A 25828-nucleotide genomic window follows, 5' to 3' on the forward strand; every position below is an offset into this window, starting at 1 on the left:
GATTAATTTGCTCAATTATGGTGATTGAGGTAATGTTACTGATTCATTCAAGGGGTGCTTGTCAACAATGAAAGCTACTGAACTTAAGACTCAAGTGGGGAAAGATGGCAAGGTCCAGGAGATCAGGGACAGGGTAGGAGGGGTGGATTATAGAGTTACGGGTGGATCTAAGGTTTGTCAATTGGGATTAGGCATGGACAAGCAGCCACGCGACATGGAAAACTCCACCCATTGCATCAAACACCGACAGGATTGAAGATCAGGTCCAGAATTCCTTGAAGATCATGTCCAGAATTCCTTGAGTGCATTGCACTTAGTTCTTCTGCAGGCTTCAAAAGGCTAAACTATAACTAGTCATAGCTTAACTAGCGAGCTGGTATTTTCAGCAGGTTGCTAGTTGTCGTGTGCAGCATACTAGTAGTAAAAACACATTTGAGAAACCTAATGACAGATGGAGGTTTGACACCCTGAAAGTTTAAATGCATACAGGTAAAATAAATAGATCAACTAGCCACATTTGCAAAGAACTTCTGGATAAGTTGCCTGGTAACGAACAAAACCTTTTGTAGTTTTCTTAGGCATTGAATTGGTTCTCTTCTACATGACAGAAAAAAAAAATACAGAGAGATCCTTTCCCGCCTGGTTCCATTTGTAAGCAATAAGCATGCCCACAAATGCATCAGTTATCTACCATGGCCTCAAATTGAGTTGACTGGAAGGCAAGGATCCATGTAGGCAACCCCATTTAGTTGGGAAAAAGCTTGTTATTATTATAAACATACCCACATATGGAAAAGCCTAAATCATTATGCATCTGCTAATCAAATATGAATTAGCACACAACCAGGTTATAAAACACTGTTTCTGGTTAGCAAATCTTGACAAAAACTGAAAATAAAATATGGGTTTAACAATAAACACTGATATCTAAGTCATACAAAACAAGAATCTGTTAGCGCCGCATATGGTACAGTTGGTAGATCACCTCAAGTCTATCTCTGAACATCTAAAACTGACAATCAAAATAACTAACCACCAAAACTTTAGTTCCCAAAACTGTCCAAGAAGCTCTGCAACTCCTGCAGACCCTCAGCAGATATGCTTCGGTGAACTCCTGAGCGTGGCACAACCAGGTTTGGTGGAGGCTTTGAATGGAAGCACACCACTACAACAGCTAGGTTATCCCCACTCTTCCTTTTCAGAGCCTCATCAATCAGTTCCTTGCAACACTTAACTGGGTCATTGTGCTCCTGGAGCTTCTTCCTGGCAAAATCAACTGCATTCTGGCTTCTAAAGACATCCCAAATCCCATCGCAACCCATAATCAAGAATTCATCCTCCTCTGTCAAGTTTGTAGTCATCAGTTCAGGCTCAGCACAAAGGGGTCCACCTTCTCCAGTCTTCATTCCTTCCAAGTGCCAGTCCCCGAGGGCACGGGCAACATTAAGCTGCCCATTAAGATAGCCATCATCAACATGCCCTCCTGAAGCCTCTATTCTCATCCTCTCTTTTATGCAGACTGGCTTGTGATCCCTTGACATATCAATTGCTTTACCCCGACGAGAGAGTACTGCCCTGCAGTCTCCAGCATTTGCAACCACTAATGACCTGCCATAAGATTAAAAACACTACTGCTGAAGAAAACCCAAAGCAGAATAGACAGGATGTAATCATGTTGAAATAAGACAGGGTAATTATTCAAATATAAAACACATACAACAACAACAACAATAAGCCTTGTCCCAACTAAATGGGGTCGGCTACATGGATTCTTGCCTTCAAATCAGTTATGTTCGAGGACATGCTAGATACAAGGCCTAAGCTATGCATATCCTTTCTCACCACTTCACTTGAGGTTATCTTAGGTCTACCCCTAGCTCTTCTAGTCCCTTCAATCTGGATTATATCAATTCTCTGTATAAGGGCATTTATAGGTCTTCATTGAACGTGGTCGTGCCACCTCAAATGACTTTCTCGAAGCTTATCACTTATGAGAGCAACTCCCAAACCAACTCTAATATGATCATTCCTTATTTTATCCTTCCTAGTTTTGCCACTCATCCATCTTAACATCCTCATTTCTGCTACACTAAGTTTATCTATATGATTCTTTTTAACAGCCCAACACTCATGCACCGTACATTATACCTAGTTGAACAATAGTCCTATAAAATTTTCCTTCAAGCTTTAATGGAATACGCCGATCACACAAGACCCCGGACGCACCTCTCCACTTCATCCACCATATTTTAATTCTTTGGGGAAACATCATCCTCTATATCACTTATTTTATTTATGATTGGACCTAGGTACCTAAAAAATCACTCTAAGGAATCTCCTTATCGTCAAGTATCACCACCTCATCCTCTACCCGATCATGACTAAAGTTACAAACTAGATATTTTGTCTTCGTTCTACTTCGTTCTACTTTGTCTTCATGTTCTTCATAATCCCCTCTTGAGTCTCATCTATCAACACAATATCATCTGCAAAAAGCATACACCAAAGGACCTCATCTTGAATGTCTTTCGTTAATTCATCCATTACAAGTGCAAAGAGATATGGGCTTAAAGTTGATCCTTGATGTAGCCCAACTATTGGGAATTCATTACTTTGTCCCCCCCATTGTTCTTACACTTGTCACCGAACCATTATACATATCCTTAACTATATATACATATTTACTTGCAACACTTCTTTTCTCTAGTACTTACCAAATTAACGCTATAGGAACTCTATCGTAAGCTTTTTTTAGGTCAATAAATACCATATGAAGGTCTTTCCTACATTCTCTATACCTTTCCATAAGTCTCCTAATTAGGTAAATAGCCTTCGTTGTAGATCTTCCTGGCATAAACCCAAATTGGTTCTCCGTAACTGTAGTTAAGTGTCTCAAACGGGTTTCAATTACTTTCTCCCATAATTTTATGGCTCCTCAATTTAATGCCCCCTATAGTTATTACAGCTTTGAATATCTCATTTATTTTTGTAAATTGGAACTCCGATGCTTCTCCTCCATTCATTTGGCATTTTCCCTGTATTCATAATCTTACTAAACAACTTAGTCAGCCAAACTAGTCCATGGGTTCCTAAGTTCTTCCATACTTCTATTGGGATTTCATTAGGACCTTGCATCTTGCCGAGTTTCATCCTCCTTAGTGCTTCTTTTACTTCAGAACTCAAAATTCTCTGTATATAAGTTTCTAAAATTGGTGCCTTGGTGAATGGTGTAACCGTCCAAGTCATAGGTGCTTCAAATATGCTCATTTAGTAAACTAAAGAAATAGATTCCCCATCTTATCTTAAAGACCTCATCACATACTAGCCTATGGTCTTAGAGGAGCAACAGGCCAGGATACAGACTAGCTAAAGCAAGAAATTTATACACCAAAAATTGCCTACCTCAGCTCATACTATGAAACAGCAATAAGGGAGCATATGTTCACCCAAGCTTTGTTCAGGTCCTAGGGATTTGTCAAGCTCAAACAAAAGCTTGGCTCATCTCACTAAAGCCCGGACTGTAGCATGAGGTATATCTCAACCCAAGTTATTAAACCTCAAATTTCTAGCATAAGCCCATGTTCATAGCTATATCTTTAAGATTAACATTTAAATGGAAACCTAACAATGAATCTCTCCACCAAAACTTGTGGTGGAAAATGCAATCCTATGTCCACAATACATCGGCTATACATTTATTTTATAGCCCCCTTAGAATTTAGAATGTTCCATCAATACCTTGTTAAGTCTCCCTATTCCTATTCAAGGGGAGACAATGGTTCCACCACACCTCAATTGTTCGAGCTTTGATATCTTACACTCAGAGCATAACCTAGAAAAAGGAAGCAATGGACAATCATCAGCCATTACCCATTGTAGTGCGTCCACTAGATCCCTCACAATTAGATAACATCCCTCCAATTGTTAATTGTATGCCTAGTTTTGCTAATGTTCATGATGACCACCTATTGCAATTAGAAAAGGAATTCATCCATGTATTCAACATCTAATTAACCACTTCGGCTTTTGAGTCCCTATCATTCTCCTATCTGGCATCAGTATACTCTCTATCTTCTCTGTCAATACCATAGGATAGGAAGGAAGCCACTAAAGACCCAAAGTGGAAGGCCCCCATGGTGAAAGAAATGCAAGCCTTAGTTAAAATATTACATTGGAACTTCCTCCTTCCTCTAGAAGGAAGAAACTGGTTTGAAAGACACAAAGCATGTCTAGCTATAAAAGACTTCCACCAAACTTATTGGGATTAACTACCAACAAGATTTTGTAACAACCAGATAGGAACCTGCGAATTGAACACGAATTCTAATAATATTGGATTACTGGAATAATGAATAACCAACCATTCAACTTTTAAGTTCATTCATGCATAAAGATGGAATAACATGGGTACAAGGATGCATATGTTTACGCACTAAAGAAATGAATGACAATTATGAAGTTACAGTTAAGAGATGCAGTGACATAAATATGAACGACATAAAACATCTCTGATAAAATATATGAGTCATTAGGACAAAAGAAAAGGACCTCCAGATTCAAAGTAGGCTTCATCAATGGTAGATTCCTTTAGTTTTACTAGTTAAGTGGCCTTATTGTCTCTTGTTGTCCTATACTTCATTTGGAATCTTGCAGATAACTCTCTTTTGTTTTGTATCTTATTTTGCACTTTCATTTTTGGTTACAAAAAAAATTCAACTGTGATAAGGGTTGATCAGTCATGTCAAACCACTCATTTTAACAGCGAAGTCAGTGAGGTCAATTCTCAAAAACTAAATGCATAGCAATAAAACAACGCCAATGGAACTGTCAGATAATGTAAGCACATCCAAATAATCAGATAGAGTAAGATGCCAAATATCAAATATTGGAGAAAACAAAGATTATCTCTATACAGCCTCCCACCACCAAAGGGTGCTAACGGTCACAGTATATGGATGTCCATCATCCAGAAAATAACGAAATTAAAAAATAAAATAAAATGAATTAGATTAAAGCACACAAATCATTTATTTGGAGAAATGCCCTAACCTCCCAAAAACAAGAGTCGCCAGTGCAGTCGTCCCAGAAGCAATTGCACTGTCAATCGAACAACTCTCTGCAAGTGCAGTGTCTGTTTGAAGAAATGCAGCGGAAACAGCTCTCTCGATCTCCCTTGGAAAGTCTTCATCCCCTATGATGAACCTTGGCAAATTGTCGCAAGCAAATTCTGCAGCATGTTTCCCCCCATGTCCATCAAAGACCTGAGCAAAACAAAGAATATTAAGATGACTAGGAAATATATGTATATATATATATATATGTTTCAGCATGCAAATATCATTTCTGAATTTCCTTTATGCCCATGTCGAGATCATCAAGCGAATATCTTAGTTACTCTAAACTCTCCCTATATTTCATCACACATCACATCATTCCAAGATGATGGGAGTTACTTTGTCTCAAACACAATCTGTTATAGAGCAACTGAGGTCCACCTTACAGGAACCATTAAAACAATACCACCCTAATAACCGAAACCAGAATCTCCCACAGATATGATCATTGAACTGGACCAACTTTTCAAAATAACTGGGCTGGTGAGATTGTCCAATCCACTTGCCCGTTCAAGAAGTGTAAGGCTAGGACCCAGTCAGACCACATTTCATGTTCACAGCCAACATGATGAGAGTGCTACAATTTAGTTAGAGATCATTTCCTGAATTTGAATAATGATGTACAGAGACATACCCCATAGAAAGCACTTGGCCCCTCACAGAAACTCTTGAGCCCATATTCTTGCACAAAATTGTCAACACAGATATAGGTGTCCTCCATGCTCTTACGTAAACCAATGTCAGCCCAACCTCCTGAGCGAACAATTGGGATGAACTCAGTGTCACAACACTCACTCAATGCAGATCCAATGGAATCATCTGATTTCGTTTTCACCTGCCAAAGCTATGGTCATCACCTTGAGCCACATAAAGACAAAACAAATGAAATCTGAAAAGATATTTATACCCATGCTATCTTGTAAGAACAGCAACAGCAATAGTTTATAAACAATATCATGTTAAAGGGGATAAGTTGATAAAAGTGACAATTAGATTTTTATTCCCCGCACTCTCACTCCTAATGTTTTTCTGATCTATCTCTTAGTTTGCTTAAGCAGAAGGATACCAAACAGAAAGGCAAATAGAAGCTCTCAAAAAGCTTTGACAGGCAACATCTGTAATACTTCAAAAAAAAAAGAAGAAACCAAGCTCAAGGAATTGAAAAATGGATGGATTTACACAAGAAAATGCATCATATTCTAGGAAATAAAGATGGAAGTGACAAGAGAATAGATGATTAGAGAAAAACAAGAGCATGTTTATACAAAATTCACATAAATGAATGGCATAAAAAAACAAAAAAAGAGGAAGTAATGAAGGGCAATGCAGCTTCAACAGACAAGGATGAATGATCCCAAAGAAACACCAGAAATACATTAGCAACAGCTTGGCTACCTAACCATCATCAAACATCAATCTGGCAGGTACAGATTCTTGTACCTAAACATCTGTAAAATACATCAGTATATATATATATATATTTATTTATTTATTTATTTTTTTTTTTCTTTTTTTCTTTTTTTTGGGTTAAGGGTGACTTACTAGGAAGAGGGCGTGGGGACTATTACATATACCATCAGGGAAGATCAAACCCTTCCCACTAGGTGGCATTGGTCAGTGCCAGCTGAGCTGACCTTTGATGGTCAAAAAACAATTTCTTATTATCTTGTGTTGAACCAAGAGCAAAGCAATTCTAGAATTGTCAAACCTATAAGCACAGAGTCCATTTAATGCAGCAGTTCAATCTAATACTCAAGCCAGTAGGAAGGAAATACAGCTTCAACAGACAAGGATAGGTGACCACAAAGAGGGAAATGAGAAAACTAGAAAAAGGTTGCTGAAGAGAACACAAAAAATATATATACTTCAGCAACAGCTTGGCTGCCTTACAATAATTAAAAATATATTTGGCAGGTACAATTTCTAGTGCATTTGTTAATTTATGTGATTTATATACCAAAAAGCTTCTCAATAACTGGTCAAAAGACAATTTGTTACTAGCTTGCATCGAAACAAAAAGCATTCTTGAAATTTTCGATCTAACAAGCACAAAGTCCATTTATCATAGTGTTTTAAACTAAACCTAATGCCACAATAACTTTCATAGGATTATTAGTGAATTAAGGAAGTGATAGTGGGATTCATAGTTGTCAAAGCAGCAAGGTGACCAAAGCAATTGGGGCCCCGCCTAGGCAATCAAGTGGCAAAGCGGCACGCTTAGGCAACAATAAGGCGACCAAAGAGGTTGGGTCAAATTTTTTCAATATAACTACTTTTCAATACAACTACTTTCTATAATAAGCTAAACAAATATTCAATAGTCACATTCATTAAAAAAAATTAAAAAAAGCATTCAAGAATCATAATTATGAAAAATAATTCAAAAAAAGAAAACAAACACAAGTTCATCTCATCAAACCATGGTTGTCAAAGTGTTTGCCTAGGCATTTACTGATAATTGATTCTTGATGTTGAGTATGGCTTATGCTTTGTGTTCTATTGCCGGCGGGGGTGTGGGGGCAGCGCCCCCGAAGCAAAAAATAAGTTCTATGTCACTTTGGGCCTTGGAGTTCCTTTGCAGATTGGTCGTCAATTAAGGGGTTAAAAAAAAAGCAGTTGAAAAACCGTTTTGCCGCCTAGGAGGACGCTTTGACAACTATGTTGGGATTAAGCCCAGCCAATCAAGTCCTGGACACAGCATGTGGTTTTATAGCACAGGCACAGGCTAGAAAAGTTTGTCCAACTTGTCAAATTAACTTAACATGCAACCAGAAAATGATTGCACACTAAACTACTGATTCATTGATGTAGGACCCCACCCTCACCCCAAGAAGGCCCTCAAGACCCCAAAGAAGGCCTAGGCTTGCTGCCCAGCAGCATAGAAGTATAGTTCGACAGTAGGGGCATTGTTGTCTTTATGGGTAGTCAAATTCAAGCCCAGCTGGGTCTAAGTTACATTCATAATTTTAGAAATTTAATTCTGCTTTTGGTTGGTTATTTGAGTCAGTCTATGTTCAGTTAAGTAAAAGTTCTATTTTAAATAGAAGTTCTATCTAAAAATTAAAATACTAGTCCTGTTTTCTTTTTCTTTCTTTGAAGTTAAGTCCTAGTAGGAGTCTTTCAACAAAGGCTATAAATACACAGCCTAGTGCTTGTAACAAATGAATTTTGATGAATAAAATTACTGAGGAGAGAGTTACAGCAAGAGATCAAGGATCAAGTAGGGTATTAGGGTTTTCAAGTGCAGGGAATTCCTGCAGCAGCTTGTTTACTTGCATTCTTCCAGCCAATCTTCATCACAGGCCCTCTAAACTAGTGAGCCATCATCCCCTAGCCTTCCCTTTCTCTTCCCTCCACCACAACTAGCCAAAATTCCCTCCCATACCATTTGGCCCTTTTTCTTTTTCCCCAAAACCCTAAATCCCATAACTCCCAATCCCCACCACAGAACTCCCTCTCCTTCTAGAACCACAATAAAGCAAAATCCCTCTAGCACTCAACTGCAACCTCAGCCCCAGTTACTGTCACATCCACCCAGCCGGTACCCTATCTGGCATACCCGGGATGTGATCCACAGCCCCGCAGATCCATAGTTCAGGGACCACATAATCCACATCAACGATAATACAATCATGAACAGATAATAATCATAACCTAACAATGAATGATCATGGAATTCAAAAATAAGGTGTCAGACATAATCAGAGTGCGGAAATAAATATCAAATCGGATAACTTAAGAAGGCAGTGGGCGGAATCCACTCCTTCACCAAACGGAAGTGAGGTCAAAATTTAGTTAAGTACAAGTCTCAAGTTATGAAGATAAATTAAAGTTATTACAATTCTTCTAAGTTTAACTGTCACAAAAAGAAGTAGCAACTACTCATAAGTCTCCTCCACAATGGATATGTCCTCCTCAAAAGTGAGGACCATGGAGATCCAACATGACTGCTCCCATACAACTCCAGGGCTAACCCTGGTACGCCGGGTGATCTTCTTCGGTATGGTCACCGAAGTCTTCGATGCAGCTAGCCTCCGGATAGTAGTATGAGGTATCCGGGTCCGTCTCAGGGAGGGTACCATCAGAGTAATCACCTGTAGAATAGCCTAACAAAATATTGCAACAGAAAAGGAATGAGTTCAAAAGAACTCAGCAAGGAAGTTATCCCACCACACATAAACCACAAGATAATCATAAAATGATGCAGATGATATGAGGCATATAATGCAATATGACTTTATTCTAAGTATGCTGGTCATCTATGGTAGACATGCTTTAAGTCATAGCACCATACTTCTTTAGGTAGTCTCAGTCACTCATCACCGGGGTGAATTGGGTCCTGCATCCCTCTCGGACAAATCCATGGTTGGGGGTTTCGGTCACCGTCTCTCACATCACCGTTTGGTCAAAGTATTGGCGCATGTCGGGTATAGCCTAGCCCAATGCAAGTCATCTACTTAATCATATCATGCCGGTTCCAGATACTTCCATTCCTCCCCTCTCGGGATCCTTTCCGGTATCCTTCACACTAGAGTCACGGATATTACTCACCGGACTCATCAACCCTATTGGTCATCCACAAATGGTAAACGGGAAGCTCTCACGTCCCTCTCACGGATCATTTCACCGGTCTTGAGTGCCCGTGAGCCCAAGTCTAGCCATTTGTAACCCTACCAATAAATGGCCCCTTTCGGGTAACCGTAATGCAATTTATGTCCTCTCACGGAGTGGATACCGGTCTTGAGCGCCCACAAATCCACACTACTACCACGGGTTGTTCGGTCTCAATGCCCTTCCGAATCGGGTCCGATATGATAGGGACATCCTAGCCATACATCTAGACAAATCCTATGCATGTCATTCAATAACCCGGGAAAGCGTCAATGGACACCTTCGGAGAACATCCCATACTATTCCCTCCGATGTCCAAGGACGAAGCACCCGTAGGGTACCCCTCAATCCCAAGTTATACTTAAGCAATCACATGCCCAAGTTCATCATATCAGTTCACAAGATACAACGTCATAATAAACATTCGATTCATGACATTGACATAAGTCATCATATATTGAAATTGATAAACATGATACAACATTGAAGTAATATAATGTAAACACAAAGCTACTGTTAAAAGACATATGTAGCAAGTCTAACATGATAAGGATATGAAATAGAAACTATATTTACTAGGATAGGAATACCAAGTCAAGATTTCCATATCCTAGGTAATTACATTGATAACTATCCTTACCTTGAATCGGAGAAGAGAATGGTCCAAGATCACAAGCAGTGGCCCAAATAGTCTTAAAGTCCTAAACAAGCATATATGAAAGGTTAGAGAAGAAATCGGAACAATCGGAGATCAAACGAATCGAATCGGGCAAAAGTTGTCGACAAGAACTCTATTGGTCGATACATTTGGTCGATAGTATCGACCAATAGTATCGACCAATTCAATTCCAGGACAGCAAGCTGGCTTTTCGGATTCTTGCCCAGATTTGGTCTTCCTGGTCTCGGATTGACATGAAACTTGGAGGATAGTCTAGGCACAACATGGGGACACTAATTATCAAGAAACTTTCATAATCCAATGGTCCATTTGGAAATCCCCAAATTGACATATTAAGGTTAAGAGTTGTAGATCATAGCATTGGTTATAACTTAATGCAAATTAGGGGAAAACATGGGGGATTAGGTAGGGAATCGTTTAGAAGTAACATGGAGCACATATGCAAGGTATAGATTAAGTAAATCACGAGCTTCATCTCAGTTTTGGTAAATAAAGCAAGTTGGTAAGCAATAAATCATGGAAATGTGTAGTCAATGATCATGAGGTGAATCAATCATAGTCATATCGGTGAAAACATCATTGTATGGGGTTTAGAAGGTTCATGGCAAGGTGTATGCAAGGTTGCAGCACCTTGACCATGGTCCCAACAGTAAAATAGAGAAAAGATGAGTGAGAAAGTGATTAGGAGAGAGAGTCATACCTTTAAAGTGGAACAAGAAGGTAGGAATAAGTGGTTGGCAATGATTGATGAAGAAGATGCTTCACCACTACCAAGGAGGAGTTCTTGGGAGGCTCTCTCGCGTTCCCAGATGTTAAAGACGCGAGGATGGGGCTCCAGTCTCGAGGAATAAATAAATAGAAAAGAATATTCTAAGAATCTTTAAATCTGGGCTCAAAGAGACTTGTTGGTCGATACATTTGGTCGATGGTATCGACCAATAGTATCGACCAAAACCAACTCTGCAGAATTTTACAGAATAGTACAGCAACTTTAGGTGCGGACTTGGAGGGCTATACAAGGTCAAATTGCATGGGGTTTTCTCCTACAGTTCACTCAAGAGGTCTAGTTTCAGGGAGTACCTTCGGATTATGCACAGGAGTCCGTTTGCTATTTCAACTGTCTCGCTCTTCATCAGTGCGCAGATTCTAACTTAACACTGGTAATGTGCTCAAGGAAGGAGCAGCATCATCAATGTCCATAAACTGGAATCCCGACATTACGTCATCAACCAGTAGGGCCCATAAGTCCCTCCTACCACCACTTCGGGTCTTTGGACCTACAAACATAACAATGACCGGGTCGGGTCAAGGTTAGGTAAAAGCTGGATTTTACAGTTACTATCAAGAAACCCTAAAATTTGAAAACCTAATTTCAGAAAACCCTAGGAACTTGAATCTGAAACTGAGAATAGCCAGGATCAGATTTAAGTTTCAACCACTCCAACCCTATACTCTCTAGCCAAACCCTGTATACCTACCCTTCAAACCCTAAAAATCCCTAAAACCCTAGAACTCCATAGCTGCAGAGTGTACAAACCCTAGTTTTGACAGCTTTTAATCTATTTTGATTTTGGACTTTGGCCCTCACCCTGTGGAGTGTGGAGGCTACATCATTCATCATGAAATTACCTCAAATGCATTCATTTCTGATATAATAGTTCTTAAATTTAATACACTTTCTCACTTATTTGTCAAGAGAACTACATTGATGACATCAAAGATTTTTCAAATGAAACAATTCCAGTTTACAAAGTAGAAATCATGATCCTTTGTCCACCTGTCATTTAACCCCAAAGAAATGACTAACACTGATACCTGGAAAAGAAACTGATTAGGAATTGCACGCAATTAGTAAATGAATAATGGGTTCCTATAGTTATAAGAATGGTCCACAATATTAAGTTTATTTCCAAATATTCTATTCAATTCAGCCACGCTTCCAACCTAAAATTGGAACTTCTACTAGTTATTTTAGTCTTTTACTTGTTGATAAGTTTTAGTAGTATCATACTTTACAAAATTCTTGCTAGGTTAAGCCAGAAGGTGAAGGATCAGAAAAATGTGATTTGTATATTGACTCAATGACTTACAGAGACAAAATCTCACCGCTAAGGGCTCTGCAAAAGTGTTTGTGGAATTAAAAGTAACTGCAAGCGCACGGTATCGTGTAGCTAGCAAATCGATCTCAAAGAGATATGTCACTTTAGAATTAACTTCTTAATGATAATGCGAGAGTGCAATGATTCAAATTTGTTAATTATTTAATTAAACTAAACGAACGGTCCTAATCCCATACATCTAATGCGATCGAATTGAGACGAAAAATAAAACAAACATAATCAACGCATAATTAATAAAGGCAGGAAAAAAAATGCGAATAATAAATAAAAATAAAAGGGAAGTGATCCGAGTGTCAGCTCAGGATCTAGGGAAGGGGAGTATAATTGTAATGACTTTGACCGTGGACCCTTTGCCGTAGCTTATAGTCCACCGATCGGGGGAGCGGATATTAGAGAAAAATAAATTGCAGAAAATAAATAATTAAAGCAATAAAAGGAAAGGGAAACCTTAACCAAAGAGAGGCACGACCGTAGGCATCTTTGATCAAGGACCCAGGGGAACGGAGAACAATAAATAAATGCAGAAAGTAAATTGCAGAAAGTAAATAACAGATAGTAAATAACTGAGTAATAAAAGGAAAGGGAAACCTTAACCAAAGAGAGGCACGACTGTAGGCATCTCTGATCAAGGACCCAGGGGAAGAGAGAACAATAAATAAATGCTGAAAGTAAATCCTAAATTAAGAACATGGAGGGGTAGATAGAAGTGGGAATGGAGGGAGGAGAGAAGATTATTGAAGAAGGTTACTTACTTGCGAATTGAACAAACGATTTGAATCTCAACCAGATCTAGATCTAGAATGATCTAGATCTGCAATTGCTAGACCCAGAGAAAAGCGAATCTTAAAACTTGAAACTTGAACTTGAATTGCATTACATAGAAAAATTAAACCTAAACATTCAATCTAAAAATTTAAATCTCACAAATGCAAGCAAAGAAAACTACAGAAAGCCTAAATATATTGAAGAGAGAAAAAAGAGTGCTTCTACTAAGCTTTAAAACACGTTCTCCTTTGATGGAGTATGCTCTCCTTTTATAGAGTTTACATGGATATGAATCTTGACACAATTCCACCGTTGGATTTGAGGATCAAGAAGTCGTGAAGCTCTCCTCCAAAAATCAGCTCAATCGGACACCGGATGACTGTTCGATGAAGGGCTTGATCAAAATTGAACAGAGACATTCAAAAACGGGATTTTTCCTTCTTCCTTATCTGAATATAATTCTTTTTCCTCTTTTTATTTCTTTAATCAAATCACAAATAGGAAATAAGATATTGAGGTATGCAAGGACTCTTTTCTCCATTTGGACTCTCTCAATAATATCTCGGTAGATTTGATTGATAATTTATAATCTCAACCGTAGATCAAATTTGCCTTCTTTATCTCTTAAATATTTCAGAGTTGGCCCATAATCACATCTCTAGCCCATCATGCTCCAGATCAGGCCCATTTTTGCATTAAAGAATTTGAATGGACCTCTTGACGTGTAAAATTGCATGATTTATACCCAAAACTCCAAATATTTGCTTAAATATTGAAAAGTCCTAAAATCTGCAAAAAAAAAAAATATAAAACCCAAGGTAGCTCCACTCTAAGTGTGTAAAATGCATGCTTTATGCCCTAAGATTTCACACATAAATATGTGTTCATCAAAGAGCATTACCACTGTAAGTGAAATGAACAGATATTGACTGTACACAATGGGAACTGAGAAATTCAACACCTAGTATTAGCATCAGATGTCCTTCTCATTAATAGTGTTATCAAATGGATTTGCATGTTAGTTTTCAGACTGGGACTATATAATTAGTATGTAGATCCTAATAAAACTTTTATTTTATTTGTGGGGGGGGGGGGGAACCAATCTATCTACAAGAATCCCATGCAACCAGGCCGGACACTCTGTGATGCATAATCGAAGACATATTCAAGAAAGAAGAAACCCATTGGGTTAGGCCCATCAAAGGCTTAAAGGTATCACCCAAATCAGCCCATGACATTCATGGGCTAGGACTGTTTTAGTGGGTTGAAGTTAACCCACATATTTTGATCTCCATGGTCTAGACCTAAGCCCAAGTCTAGTTCTTGAAAAGTCAATAAAAGGGGTTGTGCTTTGAAAATAAAAGAAGTCATTGTCAAAAGAGTTTTCATTTGTCAAGAGTTAGGTAGTAATTGAGTTATTAATAAGTAGGTGTTAGCTAGTGGTTGGACGTTACACTTAAGGTTTATGTCTCTTTAGAATGCTATGTAAAGAGACTTATGTAAGAGGGTGAAGACACAACTCAACACTCAACTTTGAAATCAAAGTTTTTGTTAGTTATTTCCTTTATGAAGAATCTTTGTGTTTGATCAAGGAAGATTGGTGTTCGATCCAATCCATCCACCTTACGGTGTGAAGCCCGGTACTTTGTTGTTCTTATTTTTCTCTTAATTCTCTTATAGTGTTCCTTCCATGTCTTCTTCATAGTTCTGCCCCTATTTTGAAGACCCATTTAGTCCATGTTGTTAAGCTAATATCCTTGTACTACCACTCCGGTTTTCAGCCTACCTTCATATCTGAATTTTGTTTATCTTAAGTTTATTAAATTTGAAATTATTCCCTATGAAAGATCCTATTTGACTACTATTTTATCAATCAAATACAATACTACATATTTGGTATCAGAGACATGACAGGGAGTGAAACTTTTGGATCATCCAATCCAACTGACCCTATGGCAACAATGATGGGGATGTTTCAAATACTAAGCAGCCAAATCACTGCGAACCAGAAGCAAATGGATGAGAGGTTCTCAAAAATGGAGGCCAGAGTTGCTGCCTCTACTCATGCTCCTCACCCTCTACTTGGTGAAGAATCCCAGCAAGCCCATTTTATAGCCAATTTTCCCACTAGGAGAAATATAAGGAGAGGACTCCAAAGAATTCCAGTTGTCCAACCGACTTTCGAGGAGCACCTACGAAGTTATTTCATTGGAGAACAACCTACATTCAATAGGCATGTTGGTGACTCTCACAGGGTTAAGCTTGACCTCAAAAAATACTCAGGTAAGCATGATCCTCAAGTGTTTTGATTGGTTGGCAGCATTGGATGACTATTTTGATTGGTATAAACCATCAGAGGTACGAAAGATGAAGCTAGAAAGTACCAAGCTAGTTGGAGCTGCATGTGAATGGTGGAGAACTCGTGAATATGAGTTGGAAGATCGTGGTAGAGCTCTTACTACATAGGAGGAAATGAAGGAAGAACTGAGAGAAAAGTACTTGACATCTACTTTTCGATTACGACAACAAGACACGTTAAATTCTCTTCGTCAAGGGAACTTGTTAGTTGCAGAATATATGGAACAATTTGACTCTCTTTCTTCTAGTATAGGAATTCGAGAGAGGGAGATCCAAATCTTGTCACGTTTCAGATTGAGTTTACGGCCTGAAATCAGTAAGGACATTGGCGTTGTGGATGTAGAGAATGTGCAGGATTGTTTTTAAAAAACCCTACATAAGGAAGAATTATTGGCATCCAACAACCAAAGGTTTGAATACCAAGCTGGGGAGGTTAGGCAAAATTTTCCAGCACCAAAACCTACTACAACAAACCCTACTCAACCCACATTTCCTACCCAGCAAGATAAGGGCAAGGCTCCTATGACTAGTGGCAGCCAAGCACAATGTTTTCATTGTCAAGAGGCTGGACATTATGCTAAATTGTACACACCATCAAAAGATTAATATTGTTGTTGAGATTGAAAAGCCAGCAGAGGAAGAAGATTCTGATCTATTCCCATACCCGCTCGATGATGGTGACTATGACGGAGCTACATATGATGACGATGATGCTGATAAAGGTGATGCTTATGGCATTCATATAGTAAGCCGCATCTTGGTGGCTGAAACCAAAGGAGAGGACTGGTGGCGAAATTGTATCTTCAACAGCCATATGAAGTCCGGAGATAATACCACTCTGGTAATAGTTGACAGTGGGAGCTATGTCAATGTTACTTCAGACATCTTTACAAAGAAAGCAAACTTGAAGGTGGAGAAGCACCCTCAACCATATCAGGTATCCTTGCTGAATGGGAATACTCTGGAGGTAAATCAACGGTGTGTTTTGTACCATTGAAGCTCCATCGATATGACGAAGAGGTATGGTGTGATGTAATCTCTATGCATCTTACTGATGTTCTATTTGGTCAACCATGAATGTATGATAACGATGTTATGGTCGGGGGGAAGAAAAACAAGTGTGTATTCAAGTTCGAAGGACTTCACAGTGTCCTCCACCCAGTCAATGTCCCAGCTGAAATGCATCAACGGAGGTCCTTAAGGACCAACCAAAAGGGGACCAATGAAGCACAAAAGTTGTTGTCCATACCGCAAAAGAAGCTGTTGGTTGTTCCTCACAAGGAGTTCATTCACACTAGCCATGATACAGGGCTGGTATTGGCTCTTGTTACAAGGGAAGTAACCCCTCCACCCATTAAAGAGTTACTTTCTGATTTTTCTAATGTGGTTCTTGATGAGTTGCCCAACGAGGTACCTCCTATGCACGATACTCAACATGCCATTGATTTGGTACATAGTTCGGTGTTACAAAACCTACCAGCTTATCGCCTTAGCCCAACCGAGCAACATGAACTCAAACAGCAGGTGGGTGAGTTGCTACATAAAGGATTCATTCAATAGAGAAGTCCATATGTTGTACCAGCATTACTCACTCCAAAGAAGGATGGCTCATTGCACATGTGTGTTGGACAGTAGAGCAATCAACAAGATTACAATCAAGTATAGGGTTTCCTATACCGCGGCTTGATGACATGTTAGACATGCTATCCGGGGCTAAGATCTTTGCTAAATTGGATCATAGAAGTGGCCATCATCAGATTCGTATTCGGCCTAGAGATGAGTGGAAGACTGCCTTCAAAACCAAGGATGAACTATTTGAATGGAAAGTCATGCCTTTTGGTCTGACGAATGCACGTGGCACATTCATGAGGGTTATGACATAGTACTCAGTCCTTTCTCTGGTCGATTTTGGTTGTATTCTTAAATGATATATTGATTTACAGCAAGCATCCAGATGATCACATTGATCATCAACGAAAAGTCTTGAGAGTGCTTTGCCATGAGAAGCTATATATCAATCTTAAGAAATGCTCCTTTATGCTGCCAAAGGTTGTGTTCCTTGGTTTATTGTCTCATCATAGGGGATTGAAGTTGATCCAGAGAAGATAAATGACAAATTGGCCTAGACCAGAGACAAGCACCAAGGTTTGTAGTTTTCATGGACTTCCATTGTTTTACAGGAGATTCAATCGGAACTTTAGTGTAGTCATGGCACCTATTATTGAGTGTTTGAAGCAAGGCAAAGGTAAGTTCAAGTGGACGCAGAGGCAACCAAAGCCTTTCATCTTATCAAGCAAAAGATGACAGAGGCTCCAATACTTCGCCTACCAGATTTTAACCGTATATTTGAGGAAGCAACTGATGCCTCACATATTGGTCTAAAAGGTGAATAAATGCAAGGAGGGCACCCCATCGCTTTCTATAGCGAGAAACTCAATGAAGCCAAACGACACTATTCAACATATGATCTGAAGCTCCAAGTTGTTGTCCCAGTGTTACGCCATTGGAGACATTATTACATCGGCAAAGAGTTCATTCTCTATACCAATCATGAGGCCCTCAGGTATCTACATTCACAGAAGTCGATTAGCAACAGGCACACTAAATGGGTTGCTTATCTACAAAAGTTTGCGTTTGCAATGAAATACAAAGTAAGGAGAATACAGTGGCTAATGCATTGAGTTGAAAAGTACTTACTCTTAGCACATTCTCAACACATACAATTAGCAATGATCAGATACGTGATGAGTATGCATTTAACGAAGATTTCAGCATCCCATATAAGGAGTTACAGCAAAGCAAGCAGCATCATAAATACTTACTTCACGATGGGTATTTGTTTTGGGGAACTCGATTATGCACTCCAAATTCTTCCCTATGACATCACATCATACGGGAGTTGCATAGCGGTGGTTTGGGAGGTCATTTCAGCAGGGATAAGACTATCATATAGGTTACCGATCGGTATTATTGACCTTATATTGCAAAAGATGTTGATCATGTAATCAAGAGATGCAGAGTCTGTCAGCTAGCCAAGGGAACCAAGCAAAATACAGATATATACTCACTATTACCAGTTCCTCAAGCACCTTGGATTGATATTAGTATGGATTTCGTACTTGGGCTACCCTCAACAAAAGAGCAATATGACTCCATCATGGTTGTGGTTGACCGATTCTTAAAGATGGCTCACTTTATACCATGTCATAAGACCTATGATGCATCTCACATTGCAAAGCTATTATTTAAGGAGGTTGTGCAACTACATAGGCTACCAAGTAGCATTATCTCAAATCGTGACGTCAAGTTCATCATCTACTTTTGGAAGACATTGTTGCTGAAAACTAACACAAAGTTACAGTTTTTAACAGCATTCCATCTACAAATTGACGGGCAGACAAAGGTGGTGGATCGAAGCTTGGGAAACTTACTGAGGTGTTTGGTTCGTGATTATGAGAAGACATGGCCATCCATACTCAACATAGCTCAGTTTGCTTACAACAGCTCAATTAATCATATGACTAGTTGGACTCTATTTGAGATTCTACTTGGAGTTCAACCATGGTGGGAGATCCCTCAAGCAAGCAAGATCTCGCCACATACAAAAATCGAGATCTTGACTGAGATGGCGGGATCTCGACTGAGATATACAAATTTTTTGGTGTAAACTCAGTGGCCCATCTAGGTGGGTTTTAGGGCCCCGTAGGACTGAAAATTGGTATTTAACCTATTTAAGGCCTTTAGAACACACTGGTGGCTTTAGATTTTTGAGAAAATAGCCCTAAGTATGTCTTCTAAGTTGATCCTATGTGCATAGCCGAAATGTTGTGAAATGCATGGTTAGACAACATGTAATGTAAAGATATGAGATATCAAGTGATTCAAGTAATCAACTATCAAGTATCAAATACATTACACATCAAACTATCAAAGAACTTAAATGTCTTCAAAATTTTATAACTATAAGAATTTTTAGTAAGTCATAAATCATAATCCATAAGTTCACAAGACTGCAAGAGTATCACTCAACATTCTGCATCAACTGATTTTGAATGGTAGCCACATAACTCCCAAGTCAACTCATCACTGTAGTATGTCACATATCGGTTTATACGAGACCGATATGTCCCAATGTCGAATCACTGGAGGAATAGAACTATGGGATAACCGTCAATCGTGGGTGGGTGAAAGAGCTATTGTTGCTCTTGTTGTTCATGTTGTTGTTGAATATATGGGTAGGGGTTTCTAAACCAATCAGTCAACAGCCCACTTTCACTCCCATATGTGTAATCTCGAAGTGTAGGATCTTGAGGAATAGCATGATCTCCATAGAAGAATACCCAGTGTAATCTGACCCAGTGTTGTGATCCTCGTATAAGTACTCCGATGACTACCAACTATCCAAACTCTGCTGTTGTGAACCACTATGACCATGATTTAGGCTCAAGCTTCCCATGTTCAATTCAAGATTCTGCATGCTTGCATCATCATTTGTCTATCCATGGTTTGATATGCTATTCCTACTCCTAATATAAGTCCGGGCAATAGGAGAACCATGGCTCACATATGTCAGATGACTCGGACCTAGTGGAGGTGACTTCCTTTGTTGGCCCTAACTTCCACAAGCAACATCACCAGCCTAACTGCCTCCATGACTTGATGGCTGACTTGGAGGGATGGTATCATCAACATCATCTGAACTCCCACTACTAGACATCACTGCAGTTGTTTCAAGTCGACCAGTTGGCTCCACAAATGGTACACTTGGTCCTGCTGCTGCTGCTACTACAGCAACCTGGCCCTCATCAGAAGACATGCGGTCAGCCACAGCATCTGGGCCCATGGCAGCAACAATAGTAGGATTTGGCTGCCCTCTTGGCCCATCCAGCACTGAGCCACCTCAATCCCTAACCCACTAATATATAACATCATCTTCCTCATCCTCTACAGGGGGCTCGTAGAATATATCAGTCAACTCAATCAGTTCCCGATTTTCGTCATCCATATCATCTTGTATGTGCCCTACTCTCAACCTTATATTGGAATACACATACACTAAGTCCTTAAGCCTCTTACTCCCCAATCTGTTTCGTACCTTACCATGGATGAGCGAGAAGGTGATTCAGTTCCTCTCGCAACCAAAAGATGAGCAAGTCTGTGAGAGTACTTTAATTGCTATGTCTTTGAGATTTGGCGAACTAGTTTCATAAAACACCCACCAGTCAACTGTATAACCAAATATAAGTGTTAAACTATATACACTTGGGCTATTTACTATTCACGACACTATTCACGTGAACAGTAAAAAAATCTGTTTTTACTGTTTACGATACGGTTCACGTGAACAGTAAAATCTGTGTTACTGTTCACGTGAACAATATATGCTAGTGATGCTACTCTACTTTCTATTTCTAATGTTGGAGTCTTGCTACATAAGTTTTGGGAGTTTTTAGAAAGCATAGTTTCTATTTTGGTAGAAGTTTCTATTTTCAGAATTTTCTATTTTAGGAGCTAGGAAGTTACTAAAGTTGTAATTTTTTGTTTCCTTTTTCTAGAGGACAATTACTTGTCTCTCAAGTTGTATTAGATTTGTTGAAGTATATACACTTGGGCTTTTTACTTGGTTCATGTCTTTGTTGAAGTATATACACTTGGGCTATTTACTGTTCACGACACTATTCACTTGAACAGTAAATAGCCCAAGTGTATATACTTCAACAATAAGAATCCATTAGGCAAGTTTATCTTAATACTTATATAACTTATAAGTTATAGTCTTATGGACTTATCAATTATCACTTATAGAGTTATAGTAATGGACTATTTACCAAGATCATTTTTTTGCTTAGTTGCAACCGCAGAAGGCTTTCCAAACCTACTAGAGGCATCCCTAAACTCCCTGATCTGTACACCAATTATTCAATTATTGTACTTTTACTACTGTATATGCACTAATGCAAGAAGTTGAAAAAACAATAAGTTTTCACCTTTCTATTAATTGTCCCCTGCATAACAGAATTTGGCACAAGCTTCACCACGTCTTGCACCGCATTCATCAACCTTACATTAAGCCCCAGATTATTCTTGTGATGGTACTTTGAGATGAGGTAGTAAGCTTGTATTGGGGAAATAAAAAATTTGGTTAGTGATTTGGTTGTTTACTTATATAAATTACAAATTATAACTTATAACAAATTAACAATGTAAATTAAAGTATACAACAAAAACTTAAAGACTTAAAAGTGACTCACCAACCAAGTGCAAAGGATATATCAAGTGCATCTCCCATCTATCATCGATAATCTTCTCGTAGGATTTGAAGGAGACAAGGGCAACAGCTCTAACCAACTCTTTTATTTACTAGAGGGCAGCATATATGTGGAGCATTGTGGGCTTCTTCTCTGAATCCACCATCCTTAAAACAAACACAATAGGCTCTAAAATGTCCACTGTCCTATTCAGCTGCCTTCAGAAGGAATCATCAGGAATGGTTTGTTGGATTACTACTACATCAAGATGGCTAGATCCACGCCCATTAAACCACTCCTCACTTGCAAACATGTGCCGTAAACCCACCACTTTCTTATGGAAGCTTTTCAGAGCTACATAATTGGTGGCAAATCTATTTAATCCAGGTCTGACTAGATCACCCTTAAAGTGGTTCATCATCTTCAACACATAACCATGGTTATAAATAAAATTACTGACCCTTCTAGCCCTGTCAACCACAGCATTGATTGACTTTCTCTTCCCCAAGTCCTTCAACATAAGATCAATCAAGTGTGTTGCATATGGTGTCTAAAAGAGGTGGATCATGTTGCTCTTCTTCTTCATCAACATTTCACCAACTTCCTTGAAGTTAGCACCGTTATCTATGACAATTTGGACAACATTGTTTGGCCCTACCTCGAAGACCACCTGCCTAAGAAGCTTGTAAAGGTAGTCAGCGTCTTTGATTTTATCTGGGGCATCCATTGACTTAAGAAATGATGTCTTTCCATTGCAGCTAAGCATGAAATTAATGATGGATTGTCTAGTAGGACCAGTCCATCCATCAGCCATCACAGTAACACCATATGTTATCCATTTTTCATTCAATGAACCAATGTATTCCTCCACCTCCTACTTCACCTTTGGTAAATGTTTATTTATTACTTCCCAAGTTGTTGGGCCTTTAACTCCTACACCTGCCCTAGTAACTACGTTGTTCATCCCCTGATAGTATGGTGTTTTGGTTACATTGGTTGCAATGTTGTTGCAGAGCATGAATTTGCTAATCGCCAACCTAGCTTCCTCCTCCCTACTGCTTTTTCTACCTTTAGCAAACATATATGGAATGCTTCTTTAATAGGTGTATTGATTCCTGAAAAGGGAGAGTTCTTGGTCAAATGTAGCATCATAATGTACAGTCTTCCTCCTCCTTTCAATCCTCTCACTTCCATGAAAATTGTCTAGGTGGCATGGATGCCCCTGACCCCGAACCACCTGCTCCTCTTGTTTGCTTATATTGCCTCACATTCTCAAAATGTAAGGACTGTCTGCTAGCTTCCATTACATCCTTCATCTATCTCCACTCGGCTTGTGACTCAATACATACCCCTCCTCCTCTCCTCATCATTGTCTGTCTCCTCGTCAACATCAACAAAAGATTTACACAACACTGTATCCTCAAATTCCCTTTGCTTTTGTGCCATCTCATCTTTTTTTTTTTTGTCTCCCTCCCTTTAAAGTTGTTACAATTGCTTTTTGCACTTCATAAGGAACATTGGGACACTTGGCAACATCTCTATAGCCACCAGCCAAATGTTGTTTTAATATGGTTGAACCACCAAAATTCAAGGTCTTGAGGCAATACTTGCATCGGGATTTTTTCTTGTCGGCAGTCAGTCGATCCCTATGTTGCCAAACAATGTCATGAGTCCCACTGTCAATGCCACCACTCCCACTAGTAGCCATTTAAGCTACAAGTTTACAACACTGAAATACATACATGAATAATCATTAGAATAATTTTTAAATAATTAAAAACATGTAAAAACAATTTATAAAACAACAAAACACACACTTTGTTCTAAGATAACATATACACAATGCTCAGACAAACATGTTTGTATTTTTAAAATAAACTACATAATATGAGCATCATTTAAAAACTAATAATAATAATTTTAATAAAATATTATATTTCATAATTATTTTATTTCATTATCATTATTTAAATAAAAAATAAACATAAATACAACAAGCATGATAATCAAAATATGACTACACAGGGTTGTAGCCTCTCAATGTAGTTTAACATAAGTGATAATCACATTCATATCATAAGTATCTTTTTTATATTTTTTATTTTTTATTTTAATTTTTTAAATATTATATTTTTTATATACGAAAATTCAAAAAATAAATTACTAGCAAAAACTCAAATTTGTTTTCATGAAAGTGTAGATTGAAGCTAGTAGATCAACATATATTTATACTAAACTCACACACCCATTGTAAAACATTCTATTTGAAAATAATTCAAATTTAGGAGAAAATCTTACCTTTGTTGAAGATCTACTTGAAATAGGCTTGAATGATGATAATTTGATGTTGCAGATGTGTTAAGGATGCTTAGAAGTTGAAATCTAGTTGAATCCCAAAAAAAATCCGGCCAAAAATCAATTTTTCGGAGACTTTTGAGAGTTACAACGCATGAGATAGGAAGTTTTAAAACCCCCTAAAGCATGTGGTTGGACCACATTTGGTGAGATCTCACCAAAAGATGGCGAGATCTCGTGGCAAGATCTCCCATCTCTCCCATCTCGTCTCGCTAAATCAATTTAGTGAGATATCTCACGAGATCAGTGAGATATCTCGCGAGATCAGTGAGATATCTCGCGAGATCAGTGAGATATCTCGCGAGATCAATGAGATATCTCGCGAGATCTCCCACCATGAGTTCAACCCCGACGGCCTATAGACCTCGTCCCACTACCACCACAAGCACACTTGAGTATCGAGGCTGATGTGTTTCTGCGCCATATCACAAAGGTACATGGTGATGTTCGCCGAAGAATAACTCTCAACAATATGTCTACAGAGCTACAGTAAATCACCATCGATGATATGTGGAGTTTCAACCAGGAGACATGATGATGGTTCGTGTCAATCCAAAAAGGTTCCAACATGGGGTCAACAACAAACTCCATCCAAAGAAGATGGGTCCATACAAGGTGCTGAAACGCATTGGACTAAATGCTTATGTACTCGAGCTACCAAAAGAAATGAACATAAGTAATGTCTTCAACGTGACTGCCTTACATCTTTATGTAGGACACCACTCTGATGATGGAGACACCGAACAAATGTTGAGGCTACCCCAACTTAAGCCACCAATCACTGACATCATTGAAGAGGTTTTGGATGACTTTTACAAAACCACTCGTCGTGGCACTGAATACCATGCTTTCCTCGTCAAATGAAGAATCGTCCACGACATGATAGTACTTGGATTCATGCTGACAATTTCAAGACACTCGATCCCAATTTGTATGAATGTTACATGTCATTTATTCCTTCGTCAGAGACGAATGTTTTCAAGCTGGGGAGAGTTTATGCAAAATTGAAGACATATTTAAGAAAAAAGAAGCCCATTGGATCAGCTCATCAAATGCCTAAAGCTATCACCGAAATCAGCCCATGGCTTTCATGGGCTAAGACTGTTTTAGTGGGTTAAAGTTAGCCCACATATTTTGATATCCATGGTTTAGACATAAGCCCAATTCTAGTTCTTGAAAAGTCAACAAGAGGGGTTATGCTTTAAAAATAAAAGAACTCATTGTCAAAAGAGTTCTTCTTTGTCAAGATTTAGGTATTAGTTGAGTTATTAATATGTAGATGTTAGTTACTAGTTGGATGTTACAATTAATGTTTGTCTCTTTAGAATACTACATAAAGAGACTTATGTAAGAGGGTGAGGACAAAACTCAACGCTCAACTTTGAAATCAAATTGTTTGTTAGTTATTTCCTCTTTGAAGAATCCTTGTGTTTGATCAAGGAAGATTGGTGTTTGATCTAATCCATCCACCTTGCCGTGTGAAGCCCGGGTGTACTTTGTTGTTCTTATTTTTTTCTCAATTCTCTTATATTGTTCCTTCCATGTCTTCTTCATAGTTCTGCCCCTGTTTTGAAGACC

General features: G+C 38.7%; 1 protein-coding gene across 2 annotated transcripts in view; it reads right to left on the minus strand.

The window, feature by feature from the left end:
• Positions 1 to 411: 411 nt before the first annotated feature.
• LOC149007406 (putative protein phosphatase 2C 57) overlaps positions 412 to 25828 on the minus strand; it is a 32081-nt gene continuing 6664 nt past the window's right edge. Inside the window, exons 3-5 of one of the 2 annotated variants that reach the window (XM_089166345.1) lie at positions 5749 to 5958; positions 5050 to 5261; positions 412 to 1608 (exon numbers count right to left, since the gene is read on the minus strand). In XM_089166345.1, coding sequence (XP_089022471.1) covers positions 1044 to 1608; positions 5050 to 5261; positions 5749 to 5958 — 987 coding nt within the window. In that variant the 3' untranslated portion in view covers positions 412 to 1043. The remainder of the gene's footprint in view (positions 1609 to 5049; positions 5262 to 5748; positions 5959 to 25828) is intronic. The other variant, XM_089166346.1, reaches the window with a different exon arrangement.

Source organism: Hakea prostrata, chromosome 8 (assembly GCF_041222555.1).
Source record: "Hakea prostrata isolate BN-2017 chromosome 8, UWA_Hpros_2, whole genome shotgun sequence".
In the NCBI taxonomy this organism is placed as follows: domain Eukaryota; kingdom Viridiplantae; phylum Streptophyta; class Magnoliopsida; order Proteales; family Proteaceae; genus Hakea; species Hakea prostrata.